General features: G+C 56.1%; 1 protein-coding gene and 1 long non-coding RNA gene across 2 annotated transcripts in view; one reads left to right on the forward strand and one right to left on the reverse strand.

Moving 5' to 3' along the window:
* Positions 1 to 10,842: 10,842 nt before the first annotated feature.
* On the reverse strand, positions 10,843 to 13,759 carry POU3F1 (POU class 3 homeobox 1). The gene has a single exon (XM_059137821.1). It carries the CDS (start codon positions 13,732 to 13,734, stop codon positions 12,376 to 12,378), a length of 1,359 nt encoding a protein of 452 aa, XP_058993804.1. The 5' UTR covers positions 13,735 to 13,759; the 3' UTR covers positions 10,843 to 12,375.
* A 214-nt stretch (positions 13,760 to 13,973) lies between these two features.
* The window catches only part of LOC131810144 (uncharacterized), a 65,199-nt gene continuing 53,946 nt past the window's right edge, over positions 13,974 to 25,226 (forward strand). Inside the window, exon 1 of the long non-coding RNA XR_009345441.1 lies at positions 13,974 to 14,617. This is a non-coding gene — a long non-coding RNA (uncharacterized LOC131810144). The remainder of the gene's footprint in view (positions 14,618 to 25,226) is intronic.

A 25,226-nucleotide genomic window follows, 5' to 3' on the forward strand; every position in this document is an offset into this window, starting at 1 on the left:
GGCCAGCCATCCAGCCAGCTCTGGCTTCTTTCCCTGGGTGGGTCCTGTGGGCCCAGGCTCCATGGAGCCCTGTGGGCACAGGGGCCCGTGGGCAGGAACCACAAGCCCACAGCTTCGCGTGCATCTTGGGAAAAAGGGTGCCCAGGAGTCAATGGAGCCTGTGTTGTGGTCCAGGCTAGGAGCCAGGGCACAAGGGGCTGTGAGGCCCCTCCCAGTGCTGACGTTCAAGATGACCTTCAGGGCAACTTTTCAACCCCCTCTGCTTCACTCTCCCCTCCAGAGCATTTGGGGGAATGGGCAGGGAGGGGTGACATGGGATGGTGTATGTGCCCCTCGGAGGGAACACGGGAAAGAGGGCCCTTCCTCCCCCCTACTCTGTGGCTCCCACTCAGGCACTCTCAGTGCAAATGGAAAGCGGGCTTCTTCCCATTTCTCAGAAGGGGATGGAAAGCCCTAAAGAATTCTGGGGATCATCACCCAGGTAGGGGCTGAAAGACTCTCAAGATAGGGGCTGAAAGAACCCCCCTCAGAGGGTCCCATTGGGTGGAGACCATCAGTTCTGGAGGGGCACTGACTAGTTGGGCTGGAGGGGGCTGGTCCGGTTCAGCCCAAGGCTGGGGCCCTGTAGGACAATGGCATGTTGATGAGGACTTGGTTCTGGCCTCACATGACTTGATGGGGGTGGATGGACTGCACGTGGCTGAGCTGCCAGGGCTGACCTTTGGTCGTTGGCTAGGGAAGAGAGGAAGCCATGAAGCTCTCCTGCCCACTCAGTGCCCTGGGCACCCTGCCGCCCCCGCCCGAGGCACTGCCCTCTGGGCACACACACTCTGTCTTCACCTACCTTCTTTCAGTCTCTCTCTTCCCTTTCTCTTTGCTCCATTTGTGTGTGAGTGTGTGTGTGTACTGTGTGTGAGCATGTGTGTGAGAGTGTGAGCAAGGAGGCATCCCGAGGATGAAGGACAGTGAGAGAAACACGCTTTGTGGGTTCTTTCCAATCAAGGATGAACCTAGTTTTTGCTGTGGGGACAACGCCAGTATAGGGCCAAAGTGGGCATGCGTGTGTGTCTATGCACGTGTCTTCTTGGGCAGGGTGGACACGTGTGTCCGTGGGGAGAGCAGCGCTCCTTCCCTGGGCTTACCGTGTGACCTGTGTCATCTGTGGGAGAGGGGGCGACTTCTCTGGCAAGCATCTTCTACCTCTTGGGGAGCCGTAGCGCCCTCTCTGGCACAGGGCCGTGGGCACTCTCCAAAGGAAAAAAGACTTCTTTTGGGTGGTGTAATGATCATGATCAATGAAGTTAATGGAAAAATTACTCTTCAGTGAGGAGGCAAGGTGCGTGCACACGTGTGCACCAACACATACACGTATACAGTAAAAGCTAACCACAGACAAGGGTGTGCGCAGGGAGAGTCCTGATAGAGGCAGGGGTGCTCATATGCATACCTCTGATCCTTATGTGGGGTTATCTGTCCTCTTCCTCACTGAGATGCTCAGGCAGATGTACCAATGGAGGCTCTCCCAGGAGAGTCTTTCCCTGAGGTCTCCCGCGGATTGAGGGCCAGGACCTCTGAGCTGGGGCAAGCCACTACGAATGACTTGACCCAGCAGTTTGAAGGAGAGCCTAAGGCCTGACTTTGCCAAATAACATTATGAACATTACGCAAAGATTTTTAAATGAGCTCTCCTTTGTGGGGAGCCCCGTAAAACTTTTTTTCTTCAGGGCTAGTCTACCCTGCATCCCCTTGGTGGCCCTGGTGCTATGTGGAGGGAAGTTAAATTTCCAGACCTGGGATCAGATGGGGATGGGTGCCCAGATACTAGCACGAGGAGGCCCGTGGGTGAGAAAGGGACAGCATACGTGACCTCAGACTTATTCTCTAGGCATCTCTCAAATTAACAGCTTTGAGTGGTTTGGCTGAGGAGCATTTCTGGACATTTCCACCTCCTCTATTCCTTTTTTTGCCCCCCCCCCCCAATATAGTTCTGTTAATCCCACTGGATGCTGGGGAGATCGTGCAGGAGTGGTCCTTCGCACTGAAGCAGAAAGGACAGAGCTTGGAGGCGGCTGGGACGGAGGCTGGGGCTGAGGTTGGCACGGGGCACAGCCGGGCTGAGGCTGGGGCGGAGGCTGAGGCCAGGATCTGCAGTTGAGGCCGAGTAGAGCACGGACGAAGGTGGGGTTGTTGGAGGTTGGGTTGGCAGAGCATCTCTTTCAGTCTTGACAGGATTCAGAGAAGCCTATTTTTGGAGTCCAAGGCAGATGTTCTCCCCCAGTGAAGAAAATGTTTGGTGTCTGTGCTCCCCTCGGAGGGGCGGGATAGATCCCCTCCCCCTGCTCCCCTCAGCTCAGCAGAGTCATACATCACCAAGGGGCCGGGGCTCCCTAGATGTATTGCCCTAATACGTCGCTATAGCAACCCCACTCCAATCCTGCATTATTCTAATGTGGTGCCCCTCCCCACTGTGATGTATAGCTTAGGTCTCAGAGCTGCGAGGCCCCTTCTCTGAGTCTGCTCCAAGTACCCCAGGGATGGGTTGGTTGGAGGCTGCCTTGGCTTCTTTGGGCCCTCTTGCTTCTCTTCCCTCTTTGCACGGGATCCTTTGTGAGGCTGGGTGTGCGGATGGGGTCCGGCCCATGGGCCCACCCACCCGCCTGCCCAGAGAGGGGAACCAGCAGGCCATGTGTCCTGGCCCTGGCACACGAGTGCCTGACGCACCGACCCACGCCAGCCTGCCTGGCCTGGGGACCTGAGGCCCTGGGGTTGGGGGCCAGGGCAGGACAATGGCTGCATTCCTGCTGTGAGCCACAGGCCCCCATTGTTCCTGTGGACACTGCCTACTTGAGGGCTGTGATTCTGGCTCTCACCCCATGGGGGGCGTAGGATGCTCCCTGGACCACTCCCCCATGGGACCATAGAGGGGTGATTCATGGGGTGGCCAGGGCATAGCAAGCCCCAGCTGTGCCCAGATTCTGGGGGGTGGGAGGGGGAGGCGACTAAGGGTTGTTTGTGCCCGCAGCGGGGGGGTGGTGGGCGGTGGCGGATGTTGAATAGTCAGAGGACTCTGGGCTGTGGACACCCACCACATCATCTCCCACCCTTCCTCATGTGTGGGCCACTCAGAGAGGCCCCATTGTCAGAGGGGCGGGCACACCCAGGCTAGAAGGGAAACAGTGATTGAGAGGGTCTACCTCAGAGCTGAGAGGACCACCAATCACATTACACTGGTGGGGAAATTGAGGTCTGGAGAATCGCGGGGACTACTTAAATTCACACAGCTAGGTGGTGACAGGCCTGGGACCAGAACATTTCTCCATATGTCCCTGGTGCTGAGATGCTGCTGCCATTTCTGGTAGAAAAACTGAGACTCAGTTGTGCTCTTTGGCCTTAGCAGAAGTTATGTTCATAAGCGCCTTCCTGTCCTCTACTTCCTTTGAAATCTCTCTAGTTCAGATCAGCGCTTTGTATCCCTAGAGTGAGAAATCAGAGCCTAAGGCCTCCTAGGGCCATACAGAAGCCATACTGACTGTATTTTCTATGGGGCCCTGAAGAAATTAATGGAGCGTGGAGGTTCTTGGTGCTTTGACACCCAAGATGCATAGATGTAACAATAGCCTTATTGTTTCCTCCCAAATAATGGTTTCACTTGGGCCCTCACATGCTACACTACATGACTGAGAGGTAGGGAGGAGAAGAAGCAAATCCAGGAGTGTTTTAAGGACAGGGGTCTTGGTCTGATTTATCTCTGTGTTCTCAGTGCTCAACATAGGGCCTGATTGTTAAACTGGATGATTGAATGAGTGGATGGATGGTTGGGTAGATGAATGGATGGTTGGTTGAAGGTGGTTGAGGGTTTCATGGGTGAATGGATGAGTGATGGGTGGATTGATGAATGGATGAGCTAGTGGATGGATGTAGGATGGCTGGCTGGCTGGCTGGCTGGCTAGATGGAAAGATAAATGAGGGAATGCCCACTTCACATATTGAACTCCAGGGATGACCCAACTTGGGTTATATGGAAGATGGACAATGGAGTGAGGCCTGGACTCAGGTACCTGGATGCTATCTTTGATGTAAGGATGCCCTGTAGCATAGTTTGGTGGTCAGCCTCTCAGTAGGGTGGGATCTGAAGGAATCTATAGTCAGACTTAGTCTCATAGCAGGTGGCTCCCCAGGGTCAAGGGGACCCTTAATCCCGAGTTGAGTCTTCTGTGCTCGGATCGGAGGAGGAGGTAAGAGCCCATTAGTGGAAGGGTCCTGGGTAGGGGAGAAAGAAGGATAAAGTTCAGGAAGGGGCAATGAGTGGGGTCTTGAGGGCACTGGGGCTGAGTGGTTTTGCCCCCTTGGGATCAAGCCCTGAGCAGGGAGCTCCAAGACAAACTTGTATTCATTCTTCATGACCCAGCTTAATTGATGGTACCATCTATGAGGGTTTCTCTGACCATGTGGGAGCTATCTCCCCAGATCCTACACAGAGCCTTAGAAGGAGCTCAGTACACATTCTTGGGGACATGGGGTTACCATGAAGAGGCAGAAGTAAGGGATAAGTTGGGAGACTGCACCTGCTACTAAGTTTCTGGGTCCTTTTCGGCAAGTCCCTCAATGTCTTTGGGTCTCTATTTCCTCATCTGTGGAGTGGGGATGGAGACCTTGTACTTGTCTTCCCAGAGCGGTTTTGAGAAATAAGGGCAATAATTCTAGGGGCGGGGGAATCACTAGGCATCATTTTTTCCACACTGATTCAGCCCAGCATTAATATAATAATATATATTGTACATATGAAATTAATTTTATAGCTGACATTTAATGTGTACTTACAACATGCCAGGCACTCTTTGAAGTGTTTATGTATATCTCTCAGCAGTCCTGCCAGGCAGGTACTATCATTTTCTTTTGATAGATGGGGAAACTGAGGTATGGAGAGCATAAGCAGCTTGCCTGAGGTCCCACAGTACAGGCAGCAGGTGGTGTAGCCAGAATGAAAGCAGCAGACACCAGGGCCCACCTTCTTTGCCTCTATATGTGATTGCTCAGTATGCAGCTCTCCGAATGGATGCATCGGGAGGGCTTCCTGACCTCTTGGGTGATCTGAGGCAAGGCATCCAACTGCCCTGGGCCTCATGGGACTTACCTGATGGCAAGGTGGTGGAGAACAGGAGCAGATCCTAGTCCATTAGCTCCCACACGCTTCATCCCCAAGCTTCTCTCTCTGGCCCAGTCTTGAGTTCTGGAAGCTCCTCTGCTTTGGGTACATGCCCCCAAGCACTGGCTGCTGCTCTTTGCCCCAGCCGGGAATGTAAATAGAACCGAGGTGTCAGATAAAGTAGGTTTTATTGCAGCTTTGATTGTTAACTAGTCATGCTGCCTTGAATAGGTCACTAAAACTCTTTGGGTCCCAGTTTGCTCATCTGCAAAATAAGAGTAAGTAATGCGAAATAATGAAAGTAAGTACAAAGTAAGTGCTGGATAAGTATTGTGTCAGAAAGCGTTGGGCAGGGTGGGGGCCATGGTCAACGTTCATTACATTTTGGTTGTCTTTCCCGTTCACTTGTTTCTGTACAAGGCCCTTCATGGGCCCCATGCAGCTTTCATTCATCACCTACTGATGCCAAGCACTTTCTGTGCGTCACCCCACTTAATTCTCAAAATAGCTCTATGATGTAGGAATTGTCCTTGTCAAGGTATCACGGAACGAAGGCACAGAAAGGGTAAGTAGCTGGCCTGAAGTCACACAGCTGCAAAGAGGAAGAGCCAGGATTTGTACCCGATCTGTCTGGTGCTACAGATCCTGTGCTTCGCCCTTCTGCTGTCTGCTTGCCATTAGATGTAAGATGCAGAGCTTCCCTGGGCACTTTAATGACAATGGGAGAAGGCAGGTGACTCACAACGGTTGGAGGAGGTCTTCCTGGAGAGCCAGGTCTGCCCACAAGCTCCCTGGGGTCAACTCTAGCAGCTTCCACATGGAGGAAACACCCTCCCGTCAGGGTGGCCAGTCCCAGGGAAAAGCCAAACACCGTGACAATTTCCCACCCAAAACAGGGAGAGCAGTAGCTGCGCAGGGTCTGGGTCTGCTCCTGTTCAGAGCTGAATAATCTGGAGCCTTTGAAGAAGGATTTCTGAAAAGCCATCAGGAGTGAATCATTGACTTAGGGAGGCGATGAATCAACGGGGAGTTCATAAAACGGCAAATGAATCGGGTGTGAGAATGACGGAGCCACCGCTATTCCCCAGAACCCTCCGGGGACAGAGAGCTGAGAGAAAAGAAATAAAAATAACACGGGGCCTCACGCCTGCTACAAACCCCAGTCAGCCCCTCCTTCCACAGGGAAAAACAGAGGGGACAGAGGGTCGAGCCCCACCGGTGGGTGACGTGGGGCCAGAGGGGTGCTCCCAGGGCACTCTGGGCTCCCTGGGTCCAGGCTGTGGGTGCAGTTAGCAAACGTCTTTCCCCCTTCTTTTCAGGAGCCCTCACAAGAAAGAACACTGATTTTGACGAACACCCAAAATAATGTGAGATCAGGCACCATGCATTATGCATGAGGTCTGATTTAACATGAACATTATTTCTTGTGTACGAGACCATATGCCTCCGTGCTGTCTGTGCAGCCTAATAATACCCAGACCCACCCTGGTCAGGCTCAGCTAAAGACATGTCCACTGGCTGTGTGCTTGGGGGGCGTGGAAGCAGAGCCCTCCTGGTACTTAGCTCATCTGAAGGGAGCCCATTCAGATGCCCTGAAGGTGGGTGGGAGGTGGGTCGTGTCCCTGGAGAAACACCAGGGAGCTGTGGGGTGGGTGCGACTGTGAGAGTAGTGCGTGTGCGTGTGCGTGTGTGTGTGTGAGTGACATCAGGTGCCTAGGACCAGGGGATGGTTCATTGCGTGGTGATGTGGGGACATGTGCATTGCTGAGGTTTTGCTGCACAAGAGGGACGACGGCAGGAAAGGATAGATCTAATTGCTGTGTGTGTTTGTATATATACACGCATATGTACGTGTGGGGGTGTGTGTTTAAAAAATAAGATCACACATACATACAAACACACGGCCTAACTTTAATTATCTGAAGGGAGCAGGAGAGATCTGGGAGGAGCCGGGGACAATGATGGGCAGGGATTGGAAAGCAGTTTGTGGGGTAAGTGCTTTCAAATTCTGAGAGAAAGGGCCCTGGTCCAATGCTGCAAAGCATGGTTGTGTGTGTTCAATCGAATGTTTACAAGTGCCAGGTAGCTCTGGAGAGCTCGGTGCCGGAGACCACAGGGTTGGTCCCAGGGAAGCATTACGGTGGTTCGGGTGTGACCGCGAGTGTGTGAGCGGGCAAGCTCGCAAGGGCGGGCTCGGGGTTTCAGTTGGCTGAGGGGAGGAGGGCTGAGGATGGGTGTGAGTGGGAGAGAGACAGGAGGCAGTGTGATGGCGAATTCCTGAGAATGGCTGGGGGAATGGGTGGGGTGATGGGCGAAGGAAGGGTGTGGGCAAGCCTGTGTGTGTGTGTGTGTGTGTGACTCAGGCTTGCTTTCTTGGAGGTGACAGTTGCCTCTGCTCTACCTGGCACCCGACCCCCCATAGAGTAGCCAACTTGAAGCAGAACTTCGGGAGGATCCTTAGCTGTAAGCTTGGCCCTGGTGACTGTGGCCATGTCCCAGCTCAGAGACCAATAGAGGGCAGTCCTCCCACATGGAGCCCCGGAAGGGCGGGCCAAACAGTAGCTCCAGGGACAAGACTGTCGGCTCCTCTGGCTTCAGTAACTAAGTTGGAGGCCCTGGGTGACTCCTGTTCGCTAAGCTTAGGGGAGCAGCTGGGCCAGATAACCAGCCTACTGCCCTCACTCCTACCCTTGCTCAGATGGGTCTTGTATTTGGAGCTTTCTGGAGCCCAAGCCCTGCTGGGAAAAGCCTGAACCTGGGTCATCACTGGGATCTTGACCCTCCCATGCAGGCCCAGAGCCTCATCAGAGGAGACTGGATTCCAAACAGCTCTGGGGAGTAGGTACCGGTGGTTGGGAGTCAGCGAGTCCTGTGGGTGCCCAGTCGGGTCCTGGAGTCAAGGGGTGATTGCACAGGACCTGAGCTATGCCACATAGAAGCCAGCACAACCTCCTGGGGCAGGAGGTGGTGGGGGGGAGAATACAGACGTCCTTGGGGTTTAGGGCCAGGCACCTTCTGCGTTTGCCTTGGGGAGCACAGGTGACCACAGTGGCCACCTTCCTTCTTCCCGTTTTAGCCACCCCCCCCCACACACTAGCAGTGTTCTCCCAGCTCCAAGCATTCGTGGCGTAGTGTGGTCTTCCTTTCTGGATCTCTGGGAGTGGCTTGGATTTGCAGGCACAGTGGTTCACACACCAACACACTGAGGTTCCTATGGGGAGAGAGATGCTCTCTTAATGAACACAATCTGTGGCCACATGATCATAGACAATACTTTTCTTCAAGAGAGAAGGGAAGAGACATGGGCTCAGAGGACGCTCTGTGCTCGGGAACGCTTGGGTTTCCTTGTATGCTGAGGCCAGGGCTGTCTGCCTCCCTTGAAGGAGGGTGAGTCGGAGGCTCTTGGGAGCGGTGGCTCCGCATCCATGCGGGATGGCGAGACCTTTCCTAAACCGTACCCATACTCGAGCCAGGGAGGGAAGATGACGCCAGGGCCAAATCTGTCTCCCTCTGGTTTCTCCTTCCACAGTCAAATGTGCTGCGGGTCCTATAGTCACCCCAGGCTGGAGACTGGGGAAAGGAGCCCTGGGGAGTTCTCTGACCAAGGGCTTGGTCCTTGGGTAGCTGTCCTAGGCTGCTGTCTCATTAAGTAAAAATCTTCACAGCATGGAAGCTTTTCTTCCATCCTCGTTTCCACTTTTTTTTTCTTCCCATTTTTTTGTTCTCCTCAGCTGCCGCTGGTTCTTGGGAGGCCACATTGTTTTGCTGTTTTTTGAGTTGACTTGCTTAAATAATAAATCCACCCTCTTGTACGGGATTAAGCAGACAATTAGGAAATCAATCAGTCAATTGGTGTCAGCTGCAGACAGAGGCCAGTGAAAGGCCCCTGTATTCCCTGTCGCCTTCCCGACCTCCAAACCTGCTGAGGCTCAGGGCGGAGCAGGCAGCAGGGAGCCCTGAGATTCGCTTGCTTCCATTTCAGGGCCCCGAGGTTGGGACAAATCCAGGAATGGAGAAATAAGGAGACAGTGTGGGGGAGTGCAGGACTGATTTGAAGTTCTGTACTTAGTGGAGCAGGAAATGGAGGCCATGCCATCACCTGGCCGTGACATCCTCGGCCCCATCTGTAAGCCTGAGGATTCTCACTGGCCCGCCAGGGTGGGTGATGGCTGGGACACGGGTGCCAATCACAGGGCTCAGCGCCCACTAGCCTGGACAGAAGGAGGGAGGAAAAAGAAAGCAGCGGTGAGTAGAGCCTTGGAAAATCTTGGCGGCCGTTGTACTTGCAGAGACAGTTCCTCCTGAGACTGAGGGTCAGAGCCCAGAAAGTCACTGGGAACTCTCAGCCTGGTGCCATCATCCCAGAGCTTCGGTTTGGTTGGGGACCACCAAGCTGGCGGCCGGGGGAACACCTGTCTGGGTGCCTGGATGCGTCGGCTGGAGCCAAGGCCTCTTCCAGCCCTGGGCTTGGGCTGCTTCCCTGGAAGCAGGGGGACACACACACACACACACACACACACACTCATTAAGGACACAACTTTCTCCCCCCACCCCCATCAAGCAGTCGTGCTGCTTCAGGCTTTGTGTCCATGAAAAGTGAAAGAAACCTCATGAGGTTTCTTCTGAGAAGGGAAAGGAACTGCGTCTAGTGAGGAGGCAAGAAGAGCTAATTCATTCGTCTCTTTAAAAGTTGTTTTAAAGGAAAAAGAGGATCTTGATGGGGACACAGGTAAATCTTGGGTTTTGGCCCTGGAACCCCGATCCACCTCCACACATCAGGATTCTGGGGAGGGGGGAGACGTTGCTGCTGAAAGCTTGAGGGGGGAGATGTCTGAGACTATGTCTCCCCCTGACCCCCAGGTCAGGGCTGCACAACCGCCGAATCTTCCTTTTGGCATACGCATCACTCCCTGAGTGTTGGGGCTGGGGGGTTCCTTGGGTATCCCTCCCTGGAGAGATGGGAGGGCTTTGTGGGGGCACAGTTGTCTGTGTTCTCATTCCTCCACAGAGGGAAGTTGGGCCAGACCGTTTGTTCGCAGAGGAAGGGGACCGGCTTTTGCCTAAGCAAGCAGGCAGGACTCCCTTCCCAGGCCCACTTACATCCTGCAGGGCCGATGTGGAAGCTGTTAGGACTCCCCGTGGATCCAGGTTAGGTTTGGGCATCGTGTGTTTGTGGGTGGAGAGCCAGCTGGGGCGGACTGGCGTGGCCAGACCCCGCTTCCAACAGCCCCCTGACTTGGAAGGATAGAGCTGGCCTGGACTCCACACGTGGAGCACAAAGTGAAACTGAAGCCAGGGCCTGATGTCTTGGGGGCGGCGGGGCACTCAGAGGTGCCAGGCTGCTGGTCCAGGTGAGGCAGTCTTCTTCCTTGGCTGAGAAGCAGTCTTGAGTTGTACCTGAGGAATGGCTGTTTGTCCCAGATTCAGTGTGGTGTCTACAGTGTCGGAGGCCCTGGTTTGGTCTCAGGATAGTCTGTTTACAGGAGGGGACACGAGGCAGCTTCATCTCCCCTACGCTCACTCGTTGCCCAAGTAGCAGGCAGTCCTCATAGGGGCCTGAAAGAAGGTCTGCATGGTCACCTTTGTCCCAGATAGTGTGGCCAGAACTTCAGGGGAGGTTAGCCAGGGTATCCCAACACTTCACCCGCACACCGACCCAACCCTGGCAGTAAAAAGGACAGGACACAGCCCTGGGGTACATGTTTATGTGAGTAATAAAATATTTACTATAACATAAATATAAAGGGAACTTCCCAGTCTACATTATTATTATTATTATTTTTTGCAATAAAGATACAAAGAATGCACCAAAACATTGTTCTGAAAAATAAGAAAAATAAAATAACAAAATTTAAATCCAAACGGTAACAAATAGAACAAGAAATGGAGAAGGGGGAAGCTCCAAACACATCCAGAAAATAAATAGAGATGGGTCAGAAATCTGGAAATCATATTAAAATATTTTTTTTTTTCGGATTATTCAGTGTACAAAATCCTTTCGGATGGGGATGGAGGGCAGCCCGGAAAAACCAAAAAATAAAAACCAAGCACAAAATGTGTGTACATATCTCACATATTTACATGGTTCCCACCTCACCCCAAACTTGGGGAATTTTTCTCCTGGCCGCCCCAGCATCCCGCATCCCAGGTGGGGCCGGAAAGGGAGCAAGAGGAAGCTGCAAGGAATCAGGCAGAAGGTTCTAAGGGGAACGGCTTATTTCTACAGCTGGTCAAAAAATATCTCCAACTTTTTCAAGTTTCGTTTGTCGGTGGCCAGGAGGGCAGGGCCCCGCGGGGAGCGGGGGCCCTGCTGTGCAGCGGTCAGTCTGCAGCCGGGCAGGAGCCTCTTCCCGTGGGCTATGTGTGGGAGCGCAGACCCCTCCCGCGTGGCCGGGAACCGAATCGCAGCTCGGATAAAACGAAACGAAAAATGAACACTCGAATTTTTTTTTTTTGTTAGTTTTTTTTTTTTTTGTTGTTTTTGTTTTGCTTTTTGGGGGGTAGGGCAGGGGAAGATAAGGGAAAAAAATAAATTAGGCTAGATTAAAGCTTTGGCTATTTCCTGCTTTTATACACAGACGCGGCTCTCGCGGCCTCCCCTCCGGGGCCCCGATAAATACAGTATACAGCGATTTAAATTAAGGGCGCGGGCGGAGTTAGAAGGACCCCAGGAGCCGGGAGGCTCCATGAATAAATAAAAACCGTAAAAAACCAAGCCCGGAGGAAGGGTAAGGGGATGGGGCGCATCCTTGTGGGAGAGAAGAGGCGTGGAGCGAATTAAGTGACAGTCCCCCACCCTCGACCCGCAGGCTTGGGAGTCCGCGCCGGGGAGAGGGATAGGGAACCCTCCTCTCTTCGTCCTTTCTCCCGGGGATCCCTAACCCCGTACCGCGTTACCTGTCGCTGTGGGGAGGCCGCTGCCGGGATCCGGCCCCGAACAGCCCGGGGTGGGGCAGGGGCGGGGGTCGTCGAGGGGATGGGGGCAGGGAGCAGGCGGCGGGCAGGATGCCCGGGGTGAGTTGGCGCGTTCCGGATCTTCGCTCCTCTCTCCCGGGGCTCGGGCGACTCAGCCTATCGGCTGTCTTCGCCGCTCGCCAGAGAGGGTCGTCCGGGTGTTTGGTTTTGTTCGAAAGTTTCTGGGCTTTTTGTAAAATCCAAAGCAACCGAACAAAAAGAGTTCAGGCCGCGCGGCGCCTCGCTGCGCGCCGGCGGGGGCCCGGCCCGCGGGGTCACTGCACCGAGCCGGGCAGTGTGTGGTGGTGGTGGTGGTGCAGCGCGGCCGGCGGGGGCGGCGGGGGCGCCGAGGGCGGCGATGCACCGCCCCCGCCCGGCCCCAGCTCGCCGGGGGCGTAAACGTCGTCCATGGGCGGGTGGCCGGCGCCGGCCGCCGGGGTCATGCGCTTCTCCTTCTGCCGCCGGTTGCAGAACCAGACGCGCACCACCTCCTTCTCCAGCTGCAGGCTGTCGGCCAGGCCGGTGATCTCGTGCGCCGAGGGCTTGGGACACTTGAGAAAGTGGCTCTCGAGCGCGCCTTTCACCCCCACCTCGATGGACGTGCGCTTCTTTCGCTTGCGGCCCTGCGCCGCGATCTTGTCCAGGTTGGTGGGGCTGCCGCTGGACGAGTCGGTCTCCTCCAGCCACTTGTTGAGCAGCGGCTTGAGCTTGCACATGTTCTTGAAACTCAGCTGCAGGGCCTCGAAGCGGCAGATGGTGGTCTGCGAGAACACGTTACCGTACAGTGTTCCCAGCGCCAGCCCCACGTCGGCCTGTGTGAAGCCCAGCTTGATGCGCCGCTGCTTGAACTGCTTGGCGAACTGCTCCAGGTCGTCCGAGCTGGGCGCGTCCTCGTCCGAGTGCTCGCCCACCGACGAGCCACCGCCGCCCGCGCCCGGGTGCAGGTGCGCCGCCGCCGCGTGCAGGCCGCCCGCGTGTGCATGTCCGTGTGCGTGTCCGTGGGCGCCCAGGTGCGGCGGAGGCGACGGCTCCAGCTGCGCCTCGTGGCCGTCCTCGTGCAGCGCGTGGTGCAGGCCGGGTCCCGCACCGCCGCCGCCTGCTGCCAGCATCCCGGCCAGGCCGCCGCCGCCGCCCCCCGGGTAGGCCGCCTGCGCGTACAGCCCGAGCGGCTGGGGCTGGTGGCCCCCGCCGGCCCCTGGGGACGGCGACATGGCCGGGCCCAAGTGGTGCGCCGTGCCGCCCTGCGCCCATGCAGCGCCCGCGTGGGCCGCCCCCTGGTGCACCAGGCGCGCGTGGAAACCTCCTCCTCCGCCGCCGCCGTCGTCGGCTCGGCCGGTGCCGCCACCGCCCGCCTTGCCGTGTTCCAGGTGCGGGCCCCCGGCCCAGTCGCCGCCGCCGCCTCCTCCCGTGGGTAGCCACTGGGGGTGCGCTAGGCCCACGGGGTGGCCCGCGCCCGCGCCCAGCCACTCGTGGTGCATCAGCTTCTGCACTTCGCGGTACGCGGCTCCCGCGTGCAGCCGCTCGGCGGCCGCCGCCGCCGCCGCTGCCGCCGCGGCGTCCGGGTGCATAAGCGGTCCCGTGCCCCCGGCTCCGCCACCGGGGCCCCGCGGCAGGTACTGCGCGGTGGTGGCCATGCCGCCCCGCGCCCTGCGCCGCGCCGCCGCCGCCGCTCCTCTCCGTCTGCGGGCCCCGCCGCCGCGCTCCGCCGGCTTAAAGCCCCGACCCGCTCGGCGCTCCGGAGCCCCACCCCACCCGCCGCCCATTGGCTGCCCGCGGAGCCGCCTCCCGCCCCCCGGCCACGGCCCCCGCCCCCCGCGTCCGCCCGCCGCCCGGCCCGGCCGCCCAGAGCTCGCCATTGGGCCTCGCTCCCGGGGTCCCGCGCGCCCGCCGTGCTGATTGGCCGCTGGGGCTTCATTCACGGCCCCCCTACCGTCCGCGTACATACTCACGCCCCGGGGGCGCGGCCGCCACGTGGGGAGTGGCGCGGGGGTGGCACTGGGACCGCACCCCCTCTCGTCCTGGCTGCGTGGGCCCCGCTTACCCCCGGAGCAGGAGACTCGGAGCCCGGCAGGTCCCACACTCCACGCGAACTGAATTCCCGCCCGTCTCCTGCCCGGGCGGCCAAGAGGCAGCGGCAGGGATTGCGGGCTCCGGGAGGCGCTAGGGCTCCGAGAAGCAGCGGAGCCCCGCTCTCCTCCCTCTGCAGTGCCGCTGCCGGCGGGCCGGGATTCCCGCGGGTCTCGGCGGCGGCGAGCGGGAGGCGGCGCGGGTCCCGGCTCGGTTCCGGCGCCGTTGCTCCCCTCGGCCTCCTCGCCTCCCGCGCTTCCAGCCTGCACGGAGCTCTCCTCTGCCCGCCTCCCGGACCCGTCCCGTTTTCCCTCTTCTCCTTCTAGACCTAGCGTCGCAACTCCGCCAACGTACGGCGGCCCCGAGAGCGCGTCCGGCGCGGGCCGAGTCCGACCGGCTCTGGCTTTCCGCCTGGTGCAGGTTCCCCTTCCTCCGGGCTACGCGGACCAGGTGAGAACTGCGTGGGCGGCTGGGGGTACGCACCGCAGCAATGCTGCGGTGCTGCGGGGAGACGCGAGCTCCCGTAACCAGGCCGCGTTCCGGGCTTTCCGAGTGAGAGGACCTCGAGGTGGAGACCTAGGCTTGGGGAAAACGCCGCCGATGGGGGTGGTGGACATACTCGCCCCTGGGTATCTGTCCCACGCGGCTGCCGCCTTCTCGCTCCTTCCCTCTGCGTGACCGACTCACTGGCCGAGGTCATGACCGGGTCATGCCCGCACGCGAAACTTGCTCCAGGTGAGGAGTGGCGTGGACTTGAGAAAGGGCGGCTGGCACTTCAGAAATCCTGCATGCAGGCCAGGAGCTGTCCAGCCTCGCTGGAGCTCTGAGCTGGAGTTTAACGGACTTGGTTGGGGCCTGCTGAAAAGGGAACCGAGATGGAGGAAGCCTTGCTAGGAAGGCGGAGTGTGCAATTCCGGGATCTTCTCATCTCCCCAGCAGTGAGAGGGCTCCTTGAAAGAGCCTCAGTGGATTTGGACCTCAACGCAGCCACTCCGTGCCTCTAAGCCCCACACGGGGCTGGAGGCCAAGTGTAATGAGTTGTAGCCTCCACTTTCCTGCTCTGAGGCTTCCACCTGACAGCCCACTCTTTTTCCCCCTCTGGTCTTACCTCCAGTGGAGCCCTAGATTCCAGAGCCCTGGGGTCCCAGATCATAGAACTGAGCTGGGGGCCCAGCTAGACCCTACTGGGCAAGTTAGGACTGTAAATAGAGCCTCAGTGAATGAATAAAGGTAATGGGGGCTTAGACAACAGTTGCAGTGGGAATGGTCCTCAGGGTGTCTGGGGCAGAGTCCATGGTGACAGGGGTCGTACTGGGTACAGACTGCTCCTCTAGACCCTCGGTGTCTGAACCCAGCTGGGGATGCTTGGCTTTCCTGGACTCTGGCCCAAGACATGGTCACCTTGAGTCACCTTTCTTTCATAAGACCATAAAGCACTTGCCTTCCTGACCCCTCCTCAAGCCCAGGAGGTAGGGCCAAGGTGGGAGTTCTGTATTGAAAGCGCCTCTCACGCCAGCCCTAACCCAACCAGCATGACCCCGAAGCTTGGGCTTCCAACCTGGACCTGCTTCTATCTTTCTGGGCAAGAATAGCTCTGGTCCAGTGTCTGAGGCTCTGGGTTTTCCTCCCTGTAAATGGGGACTAACTGTACTGTAGGCAGCCCACCTGCCTCCTGAGGGGAGTCAGTGGGTAGTCTGAGAAAATGGGGGTGAAAAGCTCTCAGAAAAGGCTTTTACTCTGGTTTTTTCTATTGTGCAAGGCCAGTGAATGGGCATGTTACTTCCCCCTTTCTAAGCAAATCTCAGTTTCTTTCTTTCTCTCTCTCTCTCTCTCTCTTTTTTTTTTTTTTTTTTTTTTAGATTTTATTTATTTATTTGACAGAGAGAGAGAGAGAGGAGAGAGAGAGAGAGAGATCACAGGTAGGCAGAGAGGCAGGCAGAGAGAGGAGGAAGCAGGCTCCCTGCTGAGCAGAGAGCCTGATGCGGGGCTCGATCCCAGGACCTTGGAATCATGACCTGAGCCAAAGGCAAAGGGTTTAACCCACTGAGCCACTCAGGCGCCCTGCAAATCTCCGTTTCTTTATCTGTAGAGTGCGGTTGTGGAGGTTTGGCCCGCCTGACCTCTCAGGCTCTTGTAGCTGTCTGATTCTGTGAATCTCTCAGTTCCTGTTAGAGGAAGGGAAGTGTCTGGACAGCAGTCAGGTGTATGATGTTCAGCCTTTGAACTGCCACTGAGACTTGAAGAACAGTGACCCATGGGCACGATGGTTTAGCGAGTGCTTCTGCATTTATTCACATTTTATCTGCACCTCTCAGCCCTGTAGAAGGGCCCTGAGATTATTATTCCTGGAGTAGAGATGAAGAAACTGGGCTTGTTGGGGCACCTGGGTGGCTCAGTGGGTTAAGCCTCTGCCTTTGGCTTGGGTCATGAGCCCCGCATTGGGCTCTCTGCTCAGCAGGGAGCCTGCTTCCTCCCCCCCCCCCCGCCCCCCGCCTGCCTCTCTGCTTACTTGCCTACTTGTGATCTCTGTCAAATAAATAAACAAACAAAAAAAATTTAAGAAACTGGGCTTCTCTGAGGCTGCAGGTCCCACTCTTCATCACGCCTGCTCCCACTGCTATGGGATGGGGGCGGGCGCCAGTGGAGGCACTGGCTTTGGCGGCCGCAGCAGAGAGAAACCACAGCCCCATCCCTGGTAGTTCTGTGGGGACAGACCAGGGTCAGCTGGGGCTTCTGAAGCCGGGTTCTCAGGTGTGTACTGAATTGAGGGGTGTCTGCAGCAAAGCCTGGCTCCTAGGTGACCAGTTTGTCAGGCAGCAAGACTCCTTCCCAGTTCCCCCTACCCCCATCCCCCAGCACATCTGTGACATTGGCCGGTCTGCTTCACTGGTTTTAGCTTCAGTTTTGTCATCTTAAAATAAGAGAGCAATCCCTGCTTCTCAGGACGATGCCCAAGCTCCAGTGTTAGCACCCTCGGGGCTGGCTGTGTGGATTAGGGAAGGATAACATTCCTTTCTCCGTTTTGGAAGTTTTAGACCCTCTATAATGCATGGATTTAGTCTGGAGTTAACAGTTTCTTGTATTTGAGAGTTGGGCTCCCCCCAGAGGTCTTGATATCCAACTTGCTTCTGCTTCTGGAGGTTTGGGTAGGACCCCAGGGGCTCTGACATACCTATTGGCAGAGATGCCCACAGTTCAACAGCCCCTCTCTAGGGGAACCCCCCCTTCCCCAGAGAGCCGACGGGGAGAAATTGGGGCATGGCAGTCGGACTACCACCTGACCCATGTAGATGCTGAACGGTTTAGGCATGCAGATGGCCATGCATTCACACACAAAACACACAGATATAGACATGCAATTTAGCCTAGGGACAAACACCCAGATTCACAGTAGGGACACATGGAGTCATCCCATTAGGATGGAATTCAGAGTCAACACAAACCAACACACAACGATAAATACAGACATGCATCCCAAAGGAAACGTGCCCAGAACGTGCACACGGGCTGCAGGAGGCTCGAGTAGGCATTGCTTCAGTGACACAGAAATATCGGAGACCTGCTGGCCCAGGGGTTACAAGCATGGAAGCTCTCACCTGGCAGGCCAGTTCCCACACACAGGTACACCCTTGTACCCGCAAATGTGAACACACAGACACACTCACACTGTCTCCCCCAGTGCTCAGATACAAAGAGGCCAACCCTGCGCGTCATGGAGACACACAGATGTATCTCCCTGCCCCCCACCATGGAACTAATATATCCCGCACAAGGGGTCAGAAGGCAGAGGGGGGCCCGTGCCCAGCTCAGAGTTTGGCCCTTGCCTTATGGCAGCAGTGCTGGTCCCACGGAAGCAGGGAAGCCCTTTCTTTTCATATATATATATATATATATATTTCTTTCTTTTTTTCCTTTTTTTTTTTCCTTCTTCACTTTCCTTGTCTGCGGAGGGCAGCTCCCAGCCAGGCTGCCGCCAGTCTCAGAAGCTTGTGGCCCTCCCTCCCCAGCGGGGCCCCTGCTCAGCCCACCCCCAGCCCTGGAGCTGCCTGGGCTTTCCCAGAGCCCGGCGGCCTCCTCCGGGCTCTGGAGTGTGACCGAGCGCCTGCTCATTTGACACAGGTCACCGAGCCTCCAGCAGATGGGGCCCTCCCTGTGGGGGGTCGCACTGCCGGGAGGGGCAGGCGGCAGGGGAGGCTCTGCAGGGGTGAACTCCAGCCCCACGTGTTCTCTCTGCAAAGGCCTGAGTCACAGACACTAACTCTGTGATCTACATTCACGTTCCTGCTTGAGAGATTCAGATGCGGCCTCTAGAAGACAAGCACACTCCCTACCAGCGCCTGTGCTCTGTAATATTCTAGACACATGCCCCAGATGGGCAAACCAACGCAACGGCACACTGAGCAAGGTCTGGGAGGGAGGCAGAGGGGGCAGCTGGGTCTGGCTGCCTCCCCCCTTGGCCTCTGAGTCCCTGTGCTGCGTCTTGTCAGTCCGATCAGTGGGCACTTGGAGTTCGGGAAACGCTGAGAGCGGTTGCATCTGGAGATCCAAGGCCTTTCACTGCTTGGGGGGAAGACAAGCTCCAGGACCCTCCCCCTGGATTCCTTACTGTAAGTCATGAGTGCCAAGAAAAGCTAAGGAGAGGCAGATCTGGGCCCACGGGGAGGGCTCCTGGGGGAGTAGGTGTCTTAGGATACCCTCCTGCGTGCATGGCCTTTGAGCTTTTGGGAGTAGGGGACAGACCCAGCTGGGAGTGGGGAGAAGAGGACGTGGCTGGCACTTACAGCTGCTTCTTTTCCCTTCTGCCAGTCTTCTCTTTATGCCTTGGATCCTGCATTTTCAGAGTGTCAAGGGTCCTGGGTTCCATCTCGGCTCAAACTCAGGCCTGCTGGATGACGTTGGACCGGTCTAAGCCTCAGTGTCCTCATCTGTAAACTGGGCAGGGTGGTCCCTGGTGGGTTGCTTGTGAAGGTGAGATGAGATCATCACCCCGATGGGAATTTGGGACGTGGGGCCTGGGTTTTTTCCCCGGCTGCTTGGGGTGAGTAAGAGCCTGTGTGAGCAGGAGTGGAACCTGCCTGCTTCTCCAACCCGTTCTCGCTCAGCGGCGTCGGCAGTGCCTACGCCCACACCCTGCTCTTCCTGGGCTGGATCGTGTTTTTGACTGAAAGAGTCTGGCAGGGTCCTAGGGTCACAGGTGCCCCCCCCGCCCCAGGGCTGTACTGAGGTCACTGTGTCCATCCGCTTCCTCTGTGCCAGATTCACAATGCCTGCCATCATCCAGAAAGCTCTCCCACATGGGGTAGGATCACTGTTGCCGAGCTGTCAAGCCCTCACCTCTTCCCCTCTGTACTCAACCCCTCCAGGTGTCCTACCTGCCCCTTCTGTCCTTCCGTCCTGCCTGTGATGGCAAGATGGTGAAGAGGAGGGGAGGGGTAGAAGGGGCTCTGCTGCCTGTGGCAGAGGAGGAAGAAGCAGCCTCCTCAGTTTAATCTAAGATTCCCTATTTCTCCATCTGGGTTAAGGGAGAGAGGGATGGAAGGTGAAATATCTCTTAGGGACGAACCTTTCCTTGCTGCTTCCGTGTCCCGCCGCCCCCACCTCCCCCAAGCCCCTAAGCCATGTGGGTGGGGGTGGGGTCCTCCCAGTGCATCAGTAGAATATTCAAATTAGGGGTGGTCAATTGCTCTTAAAATTTACTTTCATTTTTAGCAGAATGGCAGCGTCTGAGCTGGTGTTAATGCCCACAATCCGGTTATGCAGAACACGCTCTCTGCAAATCGGTAAATCATTAGCGGGGATTAATCACTCTGAAAGGCTGGGGCTGGGTTTGAGTTTCTTCCTTTCTTTATAAATTTTTTTTTAAACACACTTTTTCATCGGGGTGGCTGCAAAATTCACCACCGCCGGGTGGAGTGAGATCAGTGAATGGTCATTGAAGTCCTTGTCACCTTCATCAGAAGAGTGAGGTGACCTCCTGGACCCCATGTTGACTCTGTGCCCTGACTGAAGGTGGGGAGTGGGCAGCTTGGGTGGGGTGCAGAGGAGGAAGGGGGTTCCCTTGTGTTTGTGTGTGGTACAGCGTTTACAGTCATGGGTGGGGGGCTTAGTGTGTTTGTGTGTGTGGTGGCTCAATGTTGGTGGGCTTTTGTGAATTCGTGTGTTTGTATTTAATGGATTTCCCTAAAGTATTGGTGTGCTTGTGTTAAGGTCCCTGTGCTTGGTTGGTGTTAATGTGTGTGCATTAGCATTTGTAATTGTGTCAGGAGTTTCTGTTTGAGAGTGGTTTTTAAAGATCACCCCTGACCCTTCTCAGCTTCCAGGTAGCTCTGGAGAGCAGGAGGAAGGTCCCAACTTCACCTGCTGGGGGTTGGCTCAAGGTTAATTTACATGTTCATGAACCACTTGGTCCCCAGCTTTGCTCGGAGTGACTGAGTCTGAAGGGAGTCCCCAGCCCCCCTGCCCCCAGACCCCCCTTCCAGGACAGATGGGGTGTTTAGGCTCTCACTGAAACACCTCTTCCCCTCCCACCTCTAGTGGTTGCCTGCCCAACCCATAGACCAGGAACATCCAGCACTCCATGGTTCCTGAACACCAACTTCTGCACAGCTGAAGTGTGCACCACGATAGCTCCTGACAGGAGCTGTGTGGTCATGAGGAGAAAGGTCTCCAGGGTGCCCCTGTAAAGGCTCTTGGAGACGGAGGGTCATTCTTCCAGCTTTGCTGGTGAATGGGCCTGTCCCTCATTTTCTGTCCACCCTGGGCCAGCCTCCTGGTCCCCTCTCCCTAGCCTCATGCTGCCCAGCTCTGGAGAAGGAAGTCATTACCCTCAAATGAGCAAGTAATGATCTTCTTAGGGTGTTGGGCAGAGATAGGAGTATGGGGATGAGGTCACAGGACCTTTTCCCTCCAGCCAGGCTCAGAGTGTGGGTTAGAGGTAAGACTTAGTGGGCCTGGTCCTCGCATCCACCCGCTCCTTCCTTTAGTCCCCCAACCCCCTCCAGGGGACTGTAGTCCTCTCCCCCCCGCCCCAGCCTGTAGTCAGCTCAGGGAGCCTGGGCACGCTTGCCGAGGCTCGCACAGATACCCTGGACTCCTGCGCGTGTGCCCCACTAATTGCCCTGCTCTATGTGCCTTCCTCCCCTCTGCGTAGTGGACTTGCCTGGAGTCTGAGGGAGGGACACGAGGGTTCCTTGGCTGTTACAAGTTGGGGCCTCCGGAGAGAGTTGGTCGGGCTCGGTGCTGGCTGTCCTCCGCTTTCTTGAGGGTAGCAGGTGGAGGGTGGAAGTGGCCAAGAAGGATTTAGGAATTATATTTTCCCAGGGACCTCTTAGCATCTTTATGTATGTCTGGTGGCAGGCATCTGTCTGAGCTTAGGGTAGCATCTGCCTGGGCTAGAGACAACATCTGTTTGAGGCTGGGACACCTGGCTGAGCCCAGCACATTATCTGGCCCCGGGACAGCTTCTGTCTGGGCCCAGGACATGTGTCTGAACCTGGCACAGCATCTGCCCGGGCCTGGCGCAACATCTTCCTGGCCTGGGGGCAATGTCTGTTTGAGCCCTGGACATCTGTCTGACTTGGGGATGTCTGCCGAGCCCGGAACAATACCTGTCTGAGCCCGGGGCTGGACTTGTCATCGCAGATAAAATCACCCTCCGTCTCAACTTTGGTCTCTGGCTGAGAAAAGAGCGTACATCAGACTCACGGCCCTCCTCTCCTTTCGACCAGGTGAGGACCCTTCGGTAGAGTGCCTCAGTTTACCTCTATTTGTAGGCCCATTGGCCTGTTGGCTCTGGGTACCTCAAGGGAGAGCCAAAGCCTACACCCTGGTGGCTCCAGGAGAGTGAGGTTGAAAGAATGTGTGAGGGGAGTGAGTAAGTCATAAAATCTGGTAACTGGCCGAGGACGTCTGGTATGAGTCTCTGTTCCTCCAGGTCTTGTGTTGAATCAAGTCAGAGTCCTCCCCCAAGACACAACTTGGACATGTCGCTTGCCTCCCAGGAAGCCTCCATTGCTCTTTACTGTGAATAACCCCAGGGGTCCTGCCTCTGCCTACCCTCTGAATCCAGCAGCACGGAGTTTCTGTTCCCACAAAAACACAGGGTCTTGAGGGCATCCTAGTTTTGCACGCGCAGTTCCCTCTCTGTGGAATGCCCCCTCACCCCATTCTTCAAGTTCAAGTTCAAGGGTCCCATGCTCTGGGAAGTCTTCTTGCTCTAATTCTACAGGAAATCATGACCTTGGCCTTGCTCCCACACCGTATTGCACAGACCACCTCGGTGGGAGCATTTCTGGGCCTGCACTGTGTCATTCCTTTCTGTGCATCTGTCTCTCCTATGGGCTCGGGAGCTCCTGGGGGCAGCTGGCTCTGTTTCATCTGTCTCTTCGGCACCCAGCCCAGTTCCTGGTCTGTAGTGGTACCAGTTAAGAATGTGGCTGAATGAGCACGTGGTTGTTCCACTGTGATCTCATTTCCTTCTCTTTGTAAATTGGGGGGAGGGGGACTTGGAAATGGCAGATACGGGCTTTTATTGTCAGGAGGAAGTAGAGGCTAGCCTTCAGTTTTAGAAGAAGTGGGCTTCAGAGAAGAGGGTGTATCTTCTTATTCGTCCCTGTGAGCCGACTCAAGCTACAGGGTGCTGGATACTAGGCCCAGGGCACCCGGGGCAAGGGCCTGATCCTGCCCAACGTTCTCTATCCATGACCAGAGTGAAGTTATATGGGATCTAAAGGTCCTACACAGTGGCTGCCAATGGGAGTGGGCAAGAGCAGCAAAGGTGAATCCAGACGTGACAGTCTCTCTGTGAACTGTGGGGCTGGGACTGAATCCGAGCAAGGAGTCCTCTGCCCGGGGCGCAGTCCTTGATGGCAGGTGGGAGAACCAAGGCCTGGCTGAGCTGGTGTTCAGAAAAGTTCTAGGGTTCCGAGGTTCGCTTGTCCTGTCAGACAGGGGATGTCACGTGACGTGTTATGAATATAAATGTCGTGTCCAGAGCAAACTGCTCCCCCTGGTCGAACCTAGCTGCCCACCCCCCAGGTTCAGAGGGATGTGGATTCCCAGGAGAGTGGGGAGAGGTGCAGAACGGTGGGGAGGTGGCTGAGAAGTGAATGTTCTCAGGACAGATCTGTGCCTTGGTAGTGTTTTATTCCACCAAACTAGAACATCTTTATAGTTTTTGCTGATGATAAAGGCAATACAGTCTCCTTTGCAAAAACCCTTTACCTCAGAAATACTTGAAACAGGAAGTGGAAGCCCTCCGTTCATCTCTCTACCTCACCCCTCGTAACTACTCCTCCTGGCTATGTCTTTCCAGAATATGTTTGCATAGACACACTCTCTTTAATAATAGTGAAGATTTACCAAGTGTTCGCTCTGGGCAGGAACTATGCTAAGTGCTCCTACCTGGGTTCATACACGGCAGCCTCACCAAAGCACTCGGAAGAAACTGGGGCTCCTAGGCAGGATTAGTGATGGTCGTCCAAATGCGGAAGGTGCTTCCTGGGCCCCCAGGGCGACTCTAAAACGCTTCACAGGCTGGGTGGGTGTGTGCGGGAGCTCGGGTCTGGGGGAACGCCTGCAGTAGGCACTCAGCCAATGGTGGCTGATGCGCTTGACTCGGAAGTTTGAGAATCTGGGATTGTTCTTTGGAGCCCTAGATGCAAGGGCTCTTGTTCCAAAGCCCCTGAGCCACAGGCAGCCTCACTGGTACTGGGAGATGCTGACCGAGCAATGAAAGATGTAAATTCCCACCTTTGTTTGCATGCAATTTACACATATTTATTTATGAGCGCCTTTGATGCATGTCAAAGTGCCTCAGTGATTTTTCTGCTGGGCTTCCAGGTCCTGGCGAGGGCATGGCTACTGGAGGCTGGCTGTGGGCTCGGGGTGTGCACGTGTGGGCTCATGGGTGGGATGAAAGTGACAGCTGTGGGTAGGTGGGTGGTGGCCAGAGGGTTGAGTGGTAGGCAGACGAGAGCCCAGGGTTCTGGCGTGGGTGATTTGGACAGCTGATAGAAGTGGGAGTATCTGTCCGCATAGGGCAGGGTCCTGCTGAGGGCCTGGGGCAGGGTCAGAGCTCCAAGCCCTGGGGTGAGTGACCAGTGAGCCTGTAGGTCCACTGTCTTGGAGAAGCCAAGCTGCCAGCCAAGCTGTCTAGGTAGGAACTCAGACTCCGGGGAACTAGGGTAGGATCCGGGGTTCAGGATAGGATGCATGGTGACGAAGGTCTTCCAAACAAGGGAGAGGGTCCGAGGTAGGAGGGGGCCTCCCTCCAGAGTCCCTCCCACTGGTGCTGCCCAGGGCAAGAGTACCTGACTGGGGTACTCTGGAGAGGCCATGGTCTCTGCAATCAAGGCCTTGGGAAAATCTGCCAATCAGCAAGAATAGTCTGTGTGCTGGCTGTGCCCAGCCCTGTGCCTGGCACCCTGGGGAAGACCAGTCCCAGCCTGCAAATGCTGGCAGGGGAGCTGGCGAGATAAGGAGGGAAGGGCAGGCCCTGAGCTTGATGGAAGGCTGCCTGACTGGCACCGTGCGGTGCTTTCATCCATTACCTTCTTTGATCCTCAGCAGGATCAAAGGCAGTGACTATCTTATCTCCTCATTACAGAGGAGGAAGCAGAGACTCAGAGAGCTGCAGTGACTTGCCCAAGGCCACACAGCAAGTAAGTGGAGGAGGACAGATTTGAACCCAGTTCCGCCTCATTCCAGAGCCGCAGCACTTCGCCAGTTTTTTCTGCCTCAGCCAGGTGTAAAATAAAGATAACAGCTATCTTGCCTAATTGTTATGGGGGTTAAAAGAGCTCAGGTGTGTAGGGAGATTAGCATAGAGGCGGGCTCACAGTAAGTGCTCAATAAAATACTTTTTTTTCCTTAAGTGGTAGAGCAAGGATTCTTAAATCCTGATCCATTGGACTCTGTTGTTTGCATGCTACCATGGTTTTTGCGAAGGCTAATTGGGAAGGGAGGAGTGATTGAGGACAGAGCGTGACCTCCTCTGTGGGTTGAGTGAGCCCTTGTCATGAATAGACACAAATGGTCACCAGCGCACAGGAGGGATCAT

Source organism: Mustela lutreola, chromosome 10 (assembly GCF_030435805.1).
Source record: "Mustela lutreola isolate mMusLut2 chromosome 10, mMusLut2.pri, whole genome shotgun sequence".
Taxonomy (NCBI): domain Eukaryota; kingdom Metazoa; phylum Chordata; class Mammalia; order Carnivora; family Mustelidae; genus Mustela; species Mustela lutreola.